Here is a 13394-nt window from a genome sequence, read left to right on the forward strand (position 1 = left end):
ATGTTACCCATTTATGGACAAATTCAATGGAAAAGTTTGGTGAAACACAGGCAGTTGCTCTTAACATCTCAAAGGCTTTCGGTCGTGTTTGGCATAAAGGTCTACTAAACAAGCTTCCATCTTATGGTTTGCCAACTGTTTTTTGTAATTGGCTATCCAGTTTTCTCTCTGACCACTCACTGAGGGTGATGGTAGATGGCTGTCTGTGTTCTAACTTCTTCACTAATGCTGGTGTCCCTCAAGGTTCAGGTCTTTCCCCCACTCTTTTCCTATTGTATATTAATGGCCTTCTTTCATTGACTGGAAATCCTATACATAGTTTTGCCAATGATAGCACATTGCCTTCCAGTTTGAGAAACCTTGCCCTGCTCAATCAGCTTCAACTTCTTGAATATCCTCACCCCAGGGGCTCACATATGGTGAGTGTGGGCTTGGTGCGCCCAGGGTCCTGAGCTGGAAACGTCATTCTTGGTGATTCCTTTCTGCTTCTCTCTCTCTCTCTCTCTTCCAGGGTATCTCAGAATTTTTTTTTTTGACTGGTGCAGCGTGGGCCTCGGGTTTCTTTGCACCATGTGGCTAATAATAATAATAATAATTTCCTTTTTTTATACCTTTCCAATTTTCTATGGGGAGAAGGCTCCATATTTAACCCCAGGGGCTCACATCTGGTGAGTATGGGCTTGGCACACCCAGGGTCCTGAGCTGGATATCATCATTCTTCTCTTTCTTGGTGATTCCCTTCTACTTTTGATTCTCTCTCTCTGAGGTTAATTTTTTTTTTTGGCTGGTGCAGCATAAGCCTCAGACTTCCTTGCACCATGTAGCTAATAATAATAATAATTCCTTTATGTTAATGAAAGTAATTCTGTAAGACACCATGTCTTACAAATACCTTACTCTCAGAATAAGAATAACAGGTAGAAATAAAATAATTTTACAAACAAAGAAAACAGAATTTAAATATTTCAATTAGTGGGAGTTGGCCTGTCGGTACAGTACATAAAGCATAGATGTAAACATCGGTATTGATTTCTGCATCATGGTATCAAATTTTGCGTTTTTTTCACTAATTAACATTAGAAGTTCATCAAAACTCTGTATTGGCATTCTATAAAATAAAAAAAAAAAACTTCTTGGGAGACTCCTGTGTGTTTCAAACATAATATAAAACTCTCCTGTTTTTAACCTATTTGAATTTTTTGGATGAAGTCACTATCATCGTTTTCTCTTTCTGCTCGCAATCAATTCTATACATAAATGTGCAATACATCCAACTTGAACAACATCCATCTTGAAACTAGGAATAGAAAAAGTGAGTCATTGGTGATATCTAATGAAGGCACCCCCGGCTGTCTTGAAATGATCTGACATTAGGAGCGCTACATGTAGTTTGCTGTTTTGGAGGCATTCACAACACCAGATGATGCTCACACTTCAAGCACTCGTCTAGTATAGCTCTTAGTGAAGAAACATCCCACATCCATATACTGAGTTAATTCCTCTCATTATTTTGAAGATTACAAGAAGGCATTCAACAGAGTAATCTGGAGAGAATTGTTCCCATTGCTTGAGAAAATTGGATGCAAGAAGCAGATTTTTGGACTGATCTTTGACTTATATAGAAGGCAAAATGCAATGATAAGAGTGCAAGGAGAACTGAATGAAAAAGCTCAATGCTTTTGCCAAACAGATAATAAAGGAGGCACTTCAGAGCAAGAAGTGGGGTGTTAAAATAGGAGAAAAGATCATACAGGCTATTAAATTTGCAGATGATCAGGCCATTCTATCAGGTTGCCCGGCTATGCCGGGAAAAATGATTAGACGACTAAATAAGAAAGCATTAAAGTATGGAATGAGGATTGATGTGAAGAAAACAAAGGCAATGATGATTGGTAGAAAAGTAATCTCCTTCCAAATTGAGATTGATGGAGAAAGAGTAGAACGGGTTGATCATTTTTGGTATCTAGGGCAGGTTTTTACAAGACATTTTGTGTCAAACAGAGATTAAAACCAGAATTGCAATGGCAAAACAATCTTTCAAGAGTAAACTGTCATTGATAACACAAATTTCTCAGGAAATTAGGAAGATAATAATGACATATCTGGTTGGTGGCACTTTATGCAGCTGAAATGTGGATTCTTACAAAAAGAAACAAAAAGAGACTTGAGACGTTTGAGATGTGGTGCTGGCACAAGATGGAAAAAAATGGACTGAAAATGTGTAAAATGAGGAAGTATTAAGACGTATAAGAACAAAGAAAAATACTTGATATAATAAGATCAACCAGACTCAAATGAGTGGGACACATGATACAGCATGGTGAGTTGCTTCTGGAAGCCATGCAAGGGAGAGTAGGAGGTAACACCCTAGGGGAAGACAAAAAATGCCTTCATTGGGATGTTACTGGATGAAGCAGGACTTTGAAATTTTGAAGAACTTAAACAAACAGCATGGGGGGGGGGGAGAGAGAGAGAGAGAGAGAGAGCTCATCAGAGGACCAGTCACAAGACTGAATTACTGGATGGTGATATATAACATCTTATGGATAGAAACAAAACAATGTAACATCATTTTTCAATCCTATTAATGTGTCACTCGAGCTCTCAGAATTGAAAATAAAACATAAAGCCTGAAAAAAATATGATTCAGTGAAGTGTTTTTTCAGCCTCTTTTTTGAATACAGATCACTTAGAAATTGAAGAACACCACCTGCCTGAAATGAAGATGTAAAATATAAAATATGTAGAAAAGAACTAATATCTGGCAGATTTCATAGAACAGCAGATGAAAAACACTGGTTTAATGTATTTAAATTATACTTATATACAAGTTAACTTTATTTCATTCATTAACTTTCAATACAAAAGAAAAATCTTGTCTTCATGACTAGAAATAAAATAATTGTAATCAATAACATCAGGAGTATTAGCTTTTAGTTACAAACATACAGAGTATATTTTATTTTTATTTAAAGGCACATCAAAATGTTGATAGTATTATTCACATGGTGCTACACCACACAACAAAAAAAAAATAATAATAAAAAATAAATAAATCAATAATAAAGTTAAACTGACATAAAATTAATTAGTTTAAGAAAATCAGATAAAAATAAACTATACATGTGTTCCTTTCCTCTGGCAGGTATCTACCCAACTAACCTTTCAATTTTTCCCAATTTGTCAGCCCCAATTACCCATAGAGTTAATCTCCTGAATATTTGAGACTTACAATAATTAACTCGCTGGCTACAATGTTGATATAAAAAGTAAAATGTGTACATAAGAGCTAATATTTGGTGGAAGATTTTGCAGGAGAACAACAGTTTAAAAACCAATGTTTTTCAACTGTTGTTCTGCAAAATATCATACATACAAATATCATATGGACTGCTGAAAGAATAAGACAAAAATATTTAAAAAGATACTTACAAAACTTTTTTCATTAACATGAAGTTCATATCTTTCACTATGGCTAGACCCACGTCCAGGACTTTGAGACATTCCTTGTGTATAATAATTAGGACTACTCACTGAACCGTAGCCAGTGTTACTATATTCTGGACAAGGTGAAGTTCTATAAGGTTGGCTATTACTAAGATGGGTAGTTGTATTCTGTAAATCTGCCAAAAGTGCATCTACAAAAAAAAAAAAAATAAAAAAAAATAAATAAAAAAAAAATAATAATAAAACCAATCATCTGTAAAAATAAACCAACTATAGCAAGTTGAGTAGTAGTAGTGGTGGTGGTGGTGGTATATGATGTAAGAATTCAATCTTATATAGCATCAGCCAAATGGAGAAAAAAAAAAAAAAATATATATATATACATATATATATATATACCACTTCTCCCATCCATATCCTCCAAGAATATTTGCCTAGTTCTTCCTTGAATTTAATTAAACCATCCACTTCCACAACAACAGATGGAAGCCCGTTCCAAGAATCAACAAATCTCTGGCTGAAGGCAAACTTCCACACATCTCTCCTGCAACCATCCTTTCTCAAACTTAAATTTATGCCCGCTCTTATGTGTAATCTCAGTAAGATGAAGAATGCCATTCGCATTCAGCTTATTGAATCAATTCAAGGGCTTAAACACCTAATCAGATCACTCTGCAAGTGCCTACTCTCCAGAAGCTGCAATTTGCAGAACTGAAACCTACTATGGGTAGTTGTATTCTGTAAATCTGCCAAAAGTGCATCTACAAAAAAAAAAAATAAATAAATAAATAAAAAAAAAAAAATAATAAAACCAATCATCTGTAAAAATAAACCAACTATAGCAAGTTGAGTAGTAGTAGTGGTGGTGGTAAATGATGTAAGAATTCAATCTTATATAGCATCAGCCAAATGGAGAAAAAAAAAAAATAATAATAAATATATATATATATACCACTTCTCCCATCCATATCCTCCAAGAATATTTGCCTAGTTCTTCCTTGAAATTAATTAAACCATCCACTTCCACAACAACAGATGGAAGCCTGTTCCAAGAATCAACAAATCACTGGCTGAAGGCAAACTTCCACACATCTCTCCTGCAACCATCCTTTCTCAAACTTAAATTTATGCCCGCTCGTATGTGTAATCTCAGTAAGATGAAGAATGCCATTCACATTCAGCTTATTGAATCAATTCAAGGGCTTAAACACCTAATCAGATCACTCTGCAAGTGCCTACTCTCCAGAAGCTGCAATTTGCAGAACTGAAACCTACTAGAAGAGCACTGTTTTGTTCCATTCATCAAACTGGTAGCCCTTCTCTGCATCTGTTCAGGCAGCATTAGCATTAGTAGAGGCATTTGATGCAAGAAAGCAAACTTATGCAGCATCAACCAAAAAAAAAAAAAAAATAAATAAATAAATAAATAAAAAATAACCACTTCCACTTCACCCCTCTGTTCATTCGAAATACCTGTCCAGCTGAGCCTTAAACTTAATTAGGCTATCAACTTTCACGACAAGGGATGGAAGTCTGTTCCACCAACCAACCACCCGCTGGCTAAAGGCAAATTTCCTCACGTCTATCCTACATCCGTCTTTCCTCAATTTGAATTTATGCCCTCTCAGGTGATTATTCTGAGCAAGAGGAAGAATCCCATCAGCATTGAGCATGCTCAAACCATTCAAGGCTTTATACACCTCTATCAGATCACCTCGCTGGTGCCTAGTCTCCAGACACTGTAATTTGCAAAACTTAAGCCTTTCTTCGTAAGAGCACCCTTTTGTTCCATTCACTAATCTTGTTGCCCTTCTCTGTACTCATTCCAGCATCTCTTCATCCTTCTTGAAATGAGGCCTCCAGACCTGTATACAGTACTCTAGGTGTGGCCTGACCATTGCCTTATACAAGGGAATAATCACCTCCTTATTCCTGCTAGAAAAATTCCTGTATATCATCGACAATACACCATGAGCTACTCTTGCAGCCCATCTGCACTGCACAGAAAACTTCATATCTGCCTGCACAACCACCCCCAGGTCCCTTTCATTCTCTACCACTGTCAGTGCAATACCACAGAGTTGATACGTTGCTCTGGGGTTGCTGTTTCCCATGTGTAGTACTTGACATTTGTCAATGTTAAACTTCATTTGCCACCTCTCAGCCCATCTGCTCAACCTTTCCAGATCCTGTTGCAGTAGCATAGTGTCAGTAGTGTCCTTGACAACCCTGCCAACCATCGTATCGTCTGCAAACTTGGACATTAAGCTTGATATACCATCATCAATATCATTTATAAATACAGAAAACAATAATGGACCCAATACTGAACCCTGAGGGACTCCACTAATAACATTAGTCCACGATGAGCAGTGTCCATTGATTACCACTCTCTGTCTTCTCCCCCTCAACAACCCCTTTATCCATAGCAGCAATTTGCCTCCAATGCCACACTGCTCCAATTTGTGCAGCAGTCTTCCATGTGCAACAGTATCAAAAGCCTTTCTAAGATCCAAGTACAAAGGGTACTAGGAAAGTTTTGCAATATGACGCAACAATGAATCACAGGAAGCTGCTTGTTGCTGCATGTTGAGACATGTTCATACGTGCATAGTAGCCGCCGCGCCAAGTCGATGGGCTCAGTTATTCATTAGTAGTGAGAGTGTAAAGTGCTTGCGATGGCATCGTGGTCACGAAATGAGATAAGGACAGTTTTGCGGTATAATTTCGTGCGTGGTTTAACCATAGACCAGTGCTTAGAAGAAATGACTCTTGCACTAGATGATGATTGTCCACATCGTACAACGATATTCAGGTGGTATAGAGAATTCCAAAGGGGAAATTTCACTCTGGAGGATTCTGAGAGGCCGGGAAGGCCACGAACGTCAGTTACGGAGGAAAACGTTACTGCTGTGAGGAAAATGCTTGACGAAAACAGGCGAGTGACCTACCAACAGATAGAAGATACTTTGGGCCTAAATGCACCAGCAATTCGTTCGATTCTGCAAGATCATTTGCACGTGAAGAAACTTTGTTCTCTCTGGGTGCCGCATTAACTGACAGAAGAGCAGATGACACGACGTGTGACTTGGTGCCGGAAGATGTTAAAAAAGTTCGATAAGGGACAATCTCGGTATGTGAACAACATCGTGACAGGTGACGAGACTTGGCTGTACTATTACGATCTGCCGACCAAGACTCAAAACAAAGTTTGGGTCTTTGATGATGACGACACACCCGTAATTGTCAGAAAATCCCGATCTGTAAAGAAGAAAATGATAGCTGTATTTTTCAAATCGAGTGGAATTGTGGAACGGGTCGTTTTGGACACGCAGAAGACAGTCACAGCTAAGTGGTATACTGAACAATGCCTGCCTAAAGTCATTGGATCTATGAAGAACCTGCGGCCAAAGTCAAGAATGGACACCTGGTACCTCCATCACGAAAATGCTCCAGCTCACCGCGCCAAAGCCTGCACCGAATATTTGACCACGACAGGACTGAAACTTCTCGAGCACCCTCCCTAGAGTCCAGACCTTGCTCCCTGCGACTTTGCACTGTTCCCGCATGTGAAAATGAAGCTAAAAGGGAGGCGGTTTTCCAGTGATGAGGACCTTCTACGGGCTTGGGACAACGAGTGTGCTTTACTCCCTAGTGAAACTTGGCAGAACTGGTTTAAAGATTGGTTTCGGAGGATGGAGGGGTGTATTGAATGTAGAGGAAATTACTTTGAAAAAATTAAATAAACAAAGCTGTATTGCAAAACTTTCCTAGTACCCTTTGTATATAATATCAAAGTTATTCCCTGCATCCAGTGCTTTTGTGCCTGCATCATCGTATCCAATCAAATTGGTCAGGAAAGACTTCCCCTTAACAAAACCATGCTGTATCCGAGCTATAACTGAAGTCTTGTCTAGATGATCCTGCAGTGCTTCTTTAATCAATTTTCCATTAATTTTCCGGGAACAGAAGTTAAACTAACAGGTCTATAATTACTTGTGTCGCCCTTTGATCCTCCTTTGTGAATTGGGGTCACATTTGCACATCTCCAGTCCATGGGTACTTCCCCTGAGTCCAAGGAAGCTCTCATAATTATGGCTAAGGGTTTGCTTACTTCCTTTGCTGCCTCCTTTAATATAACTGGATAGATCTCATCCACCCCAGGTGCCTTTCTTGTATTTATCTTCAACAATTTCTCCTGCACTTTACTCTCAGTTATTACAAGATTCTCTAGCTTACTGATCTACATCCTTCCTAATGTGAAGCCTATATATCTGTATACAATACTCAAGATGCAGCTTAACTATGGCCTTATACAAAGGGATAATCACCTTATCCCTGCTAGCAAAGTTTCTGTATATCATTGACAAAACCCCATGAGATGTTCTGTCTGCACTGCTCAGAGAATTTCATATCTGACTGCACAATTACCCAAAGGGCTTTTTCAATTTTCCACTACCCTGAATATAGTACCACACAGTTGATAAGTTACTCTGAAATTACTGCAACCCATATGCAGTACCTTGCATTTGTCAATGTTGAATTTCAATTGCCATTTCTCAGCTCACTGACCCAAATTTTCATAGATTTTGCTACAGTTACTGTCACATTAACCACTCTGCCAATCTTTGTATCATCTGCAAACTTTGACATTAAGCGTGATATACCTTCATCAATATCATTAAAAACTATTGCAAACAACAATGAGCCCATTACTGAACCCTGAGGAACTCCACTGATAACATCAGTCCATGAAGAGCAGTGCCCATTGATAATCACTCTGTCTTCTTCCATCTAACTTTATCCATAGCAGAAATTTGTCCTTAATTCCAAATTGCTCCAGTTCATATAGCAATCCTTCATGTGCAACAGTATCAAAAGCCTTCCTGAAATCCAAGTATAAGATGTCAAAATTATTTTTTTTGCATCCAGTTCTTTTGTGACTGCATCACAGTAAGATATCAGTAAAGGTGACATGAGTATGTAATTACTGAGGTCACCTTTTGATCTCTCTTTATAAATTGAGGATACATTTGCACATTCCCAATCCATAGGGACCTCCCCTGAATCCAAAGCTGATCTAATAATTATGGCTTAAAGCTTGCTTAACTCCTCTACTGTCTCTCTTAATATGATTGGATAGATCCCATCTACCCCTGGTGCCTTTTTTATGTTCAGCTTCAACAATTCCCCTTTCACTTTCCTTTCAATTATCACAAGATCATTAGCTCCTTGCATTAGGACAAACTTCTGGCATCCCCTCCCCTATACAATTCCTCGTGTGTAAATGTAGATGCAAAATGTCATTCAGTTTGTCAGCAACCTGAGCTGGATCATCAACAGTTAACCCATTGATATGAGTAATTTCCGAGTAGCTAAACAATATGAAACTGAATCACTATTAAATAAAAATGAATTTTGACAGCTGTGCAATCTAATGAAATCTAAATTCTGATATGATACACTAATTTTATCTAACAAAGTACCTTGCACCTGAACCACATTATAGTGATTTATTGTTACAACAATCACAAAACCTAACTTTAGTTTAATATTAACTAAGCTGTCAATACATGATCTCATCAGCTGAGCACTTGCTGAGAATCCCGCATGACACTATCTCGTTCTTATAAAGATGATATGATCTGTAGGCAAATGGCATCTCAACCACATGGTACAAGAAAATTGAATCTTAGCGAATCTTTTAAGATTAATAACAACATATGAGGTATGGCAATAAAGTTCCCTAACTGATGCAATAAAAAGAACACCAAGTGAAGGAGCACAAAAATGGTTTCATTTTTATTCCAAGTAATCACTACCTGATTGAATGCACTTATTACTGTTCTGAAAGTTTCTGAAAAGCATCAGCAAAGACTTCCAGAAAGATTATGTCCGGTTTGGTTATTTGTTTGTTATCTGGAGCATTAGCAACTAAGGCCATATTGTTCTGGGGATGTTTCTGCATCCTCCGTATTTGGTGGTCACGAGCTCGAACCCCGGTCTAATCAAGAAGCGTGCGCTACACACTGCTGCTCCTGCCCACCTGGCTACGGAGGTACTGTCCAGTTTGGTGGTTACACTTTTCTTTGTGTCCTCAACGTCCTGAAATCCCTTTCCTTTAGGGCAGTTTTCAAAATTGGGAAAAAGGAAGTCTGCTGGTTTTAGATCAGGAAGAGTAGGATGGATGGTTGATCTGTACAATGCCACGTTTCATAAGAAATGTCTTCACAAGTGCATAATGGGTAGGGGCACACTGTCGTGCAACAGAACCACCTGCCTTTCTCTTGAAGTTGCAGCCTCACCTCGACGCACTTTGATAGTCTTTGAAACACCTGTACTTAGAACGCACCACTGAATCTCTTCCCTTCAGGTACAAATTCCTTGTGAACCTGGTATTTAAGGACGTGTCACTTAAAGTCTCACTATTACCGAGGAAGAAGGTAGACACCTCCGGAAGCTCTAATAGTGTTTTTTATCGTCTTTTTATCACTTTTATATTTATATTTTAATGCATTTTAACTTATTTACTTATTTTATTTTTGTAAGTTATAGTTTAGTTTTTTGTAAATAATTAAAAGTTTTTAGTAAATATTATTTTACAGTCTTTTCTATCATTTTATTTTATTTTATTTCATTATTCAATCAGTCATAAACGGTTGGTGTGTGTGTGTGTGTTTAAAATTGGTGGTATGAATAATTCCAACCTCAGAGGCCTTATTGCAGATATAATTCCTTGTGAATCACACTGTTGGTTGAAAAATGTAATCAGCATTGTCTTTATCCTAGACTTCTGTAAATGAAATCTTTTGGGCCTTGGGGATGATTTTGAAGTCCTCATCCATCTATGAATTGCTTATACTATTCAAACATTGACTGCAAAATTGTGACACAAAATGCTAATAACAAAACTAGTTGTTACTTGCAATTGTCAGCCTATTTGACAATCTGTACCACCATCTGTTGGAGGAAGTTTGAACTACAAAATACCACTTCTGTTTGTTTTCAAATCATTGAACATGACTGCAACAGCACCAATCTGGGAACTTGATTGCCACACCTCTTATATCTTACAGGACAGCAAACCGATACCAAAACACTGGTCCTCCATAACAGCATAGTATTTTGCCATTTTTCATTCATTTGAAGAAATTCAGTTCATATATACTGTTCAAGAGTGGAGAAATTCTTAAAGGTCTCTTCAATCATGAATGTAGTTCTGTAGTTAGTCAATCTTAGGTGGGAAGGATAACATTTTCCCCCTATTAATCTTTCAGGCAATAAACTATTCTAGGTTTTTTTTTTTTTCATCTCATGAACAGACATGTGCAAACATAATACATTGATACAATACACCATTAAACAATGCAAATGTGCGATAAAAAGCAAAGACACATAATTTTAAAATATATATACATATTTTTTTATTATTATTATTATTTTTTTAAGTTGTACAACTTTTATAACACTGCATCAGAAAAATATACATATAATTTCAGAACTTCTGGGAGTTTAGTAGTTCATTATAAAAAATTTATTTAAAAATTATGACACCTCTTCCATTTTTTCCACATTCTTGTTTTCAAAGAAAATATAACATTTTTAAGTTCGCTATTGATCAATAGTAAAATATCAAACACTAAAAATTAATTCAGACGTGTTTATATTTTTCAGTTCAATGTATTAATATTAAAGCCTAACTTAATTTCTTGATTTTCAGTTTAACTTGGGAATCTTCAAGCCATGCCACTCATACTATATCAGTAGGATGAAAGTGGCATGCAAAAATAACAAAACAAAACATACAATGAGAGCATCCTTGGACTCAGGGGAGGTCCCTATGGACTGGAGGTGTGCAAATGTATCACCAATCCACAAAGGGAGTTCAAAAGGTGACATAAGTAACTGTCGACCTGTTAGTTGAACTTGTGTTTGGGGAAAATAATGGCATCACTGGTTAAGACAGCATGGGTTTGTTAAAGGGAGGTCTTGTCTGACCAATTTGATTGGATACTACGATATGGTCACAAAGGAACTGAATGCCAAAAATAATTTTGATATCAAATACTCGAATTTCAGGAAAGCTTTTGATACTGTTGCACATGGAAGACTGCTGTAATTAGAGAGGTATAGCATTAGGGACAGTTGCTACATTGGATAAAGGGATGGTCGAGTGGGAGACGACACAGAGTGGTAATCCATGGACACTGCTCTTCGGGGACAAATGTTATTAGTGGAGTTCTCCAGGGTTCAGTGTTGGGCCCATTGTTGTTTTGTATATTTATCAATGATACTGATGAAGGTATATCAGATTTAATGTCCAAGTTTGCAGATGACACAAGGTTTGGTATGGTTGTTAACGACAGTAAAGACAGTATGCTACTCCAACTGGATCTTGATAAATTGGGAAAATGGGCTGAGAAGTGGCAACTGAAGTTTAACATTGACAAATGCAAAGTAGTGCATATGGGTAGCAATTACTGAAGAGAAACCTACCAACTGTGTGGTACTACATTCAGGGAAGTGGAAAGTGAAAAAGACCTGGGGGTAATTGTGCAGTCAAATATGAAGTTCACTGAGCAGTGCAGATGGGCTGCCAGGGCAGTCTTGTCAATGATATATAGGAATTTTGCTAATAGGGACAGGAAAGTGATTATCCCATTATACAAGGCAATGGTCAGGCCACACCAAGAGTAGGAGGCCTGGAGGCCTCATTTTAGGTAGGATGTAGAGTTGCTAGAACAAGTACAAAGAAGAGCAACAAGATTGCCGAGAGGAACAAAAGGGTGCTCTTACCAAGAAAGGCTTAAGTTCTGTAAATTGCAGCGCCTGGAGAGTAGGCACCTGTGAGGTGATCTGATTGAGGTTGTAGTTGTTGAAAGACAGTTGTAGAATAGATGTGCAAAAATTTTCCTTTAGCCAGCAGGTGGCTGATTGGTGGAACAGACTTTCATCTTTTCATCTTTTGTTGTGGAAGTTGATAGCCTAAATAAATTTAAGGCTGAGCTGGACAGGCATTTGGAACGAATGGAGGGGTGAAATGGGAGGTTTTTTTTTTTTTTTTTTTTGGTGATGATGATGTTGCATAAGCTTGCATCATATTCCTCTACTAATGCTAACACAGTGGTTTTCAACCTTCAACCAGGGTGCTGCAGCAACATTCCGGGGGTGCCACATAATTTGGGTTTAAGTTACTTAAACTTTTTTTTTTTCAAATTTATATATTTATTTCATTATAAAATGGTGTACGGTATCTATTTAATTTCGTGGTGATCTACAAATATATATATATATATATATATGTGTGTGTGTGTGTGTGTGTGTATTATGAATTGTAATTTTGTTTTTAGTTATATTATTATAACTAACACATAACATATTTTTTTAATATTACACACACACATATATATACATATATAATTATATTTAAATAATGTTGGAAAAGAAGTATTACTTAATAAAAATAAAAAGGAGAGTACAGCACACATTTTAATTGGCTTTAAATTTCAATGAATTATTATTTGTATAATTAGATTTTCTAAATTAATTTAGAGATTCCAATGCAATATATTTTTATTCTTGTTACCTTTCTCTTCCCTCCCTGTTAGATTTTAATCTAGGTTTATTTTTGTTTTTTCGCTCTTGTCTTGCCGTACTGCTGGCATTATTTAGCATTAGCATTAGCATTAGCATTAGTAGAGGCATTTGATGCAAGAAAGCAAGCTTATGCAGCATCAGCCAAAAAAAAAAAAAAAAAAAAAAGTAACATAAATAAATAAAAATAACCACTTCCACTTCACCCCTCTGTTCGTTCGAAATACCTGTCCAGCTGAGCCTTAAACTTATTTAGGCTATCAACTTCCACGACAAGGGATGGAAGTCTGTTCCACCCACCAACCACCCGCTGGCTAAAGGCAAATTTCCGCACATCTATCCTACATCTGTCT

The 13394-nt window shown here is 37.2% G+C and overlaps 1 protein-coding gene across 5 annotated transcripts in view; it reads right to left on the bottom strand.

Annotated features, from left to right (window-relative positions):
• LOC150085123 (paxillin-like) overlaps window positions 1–13394 on the bottom strand; it is a 273123-nt gene that overhangs the window by 129377 nt on the left and 130352 nt on the right. For all 5 annotated transcript variants that reach the window (XM_090373882.1, XM_090373881.1, XM_090373884.1 and 2 more), the window contains exon 2: window positions 3433–3638. In XM_090373882.1, the coding sequence (XP_090230008.1) occupies window positions 3433–3638 (206 nt within the window). The remainder of the gene's footprint in view (window positions 1–3432; window positions 3639–13394) is intronic.

The sequence above is a fragment of the Mastigoproctus giganteus genome, chromosome 5, assembly GCF_048544385.1.
Source record: "Mastigoproctus giganteus isolate SK-2022 chromosome 5, ASM4854438v1, whole genome shotgun sequence".
NCBI lineage: Eukaryota > Metazoa > Arthropoda > Arachnida > Uropygi > Thelyphonidae > Mastigoproctus > Mastigoproctus giganteus.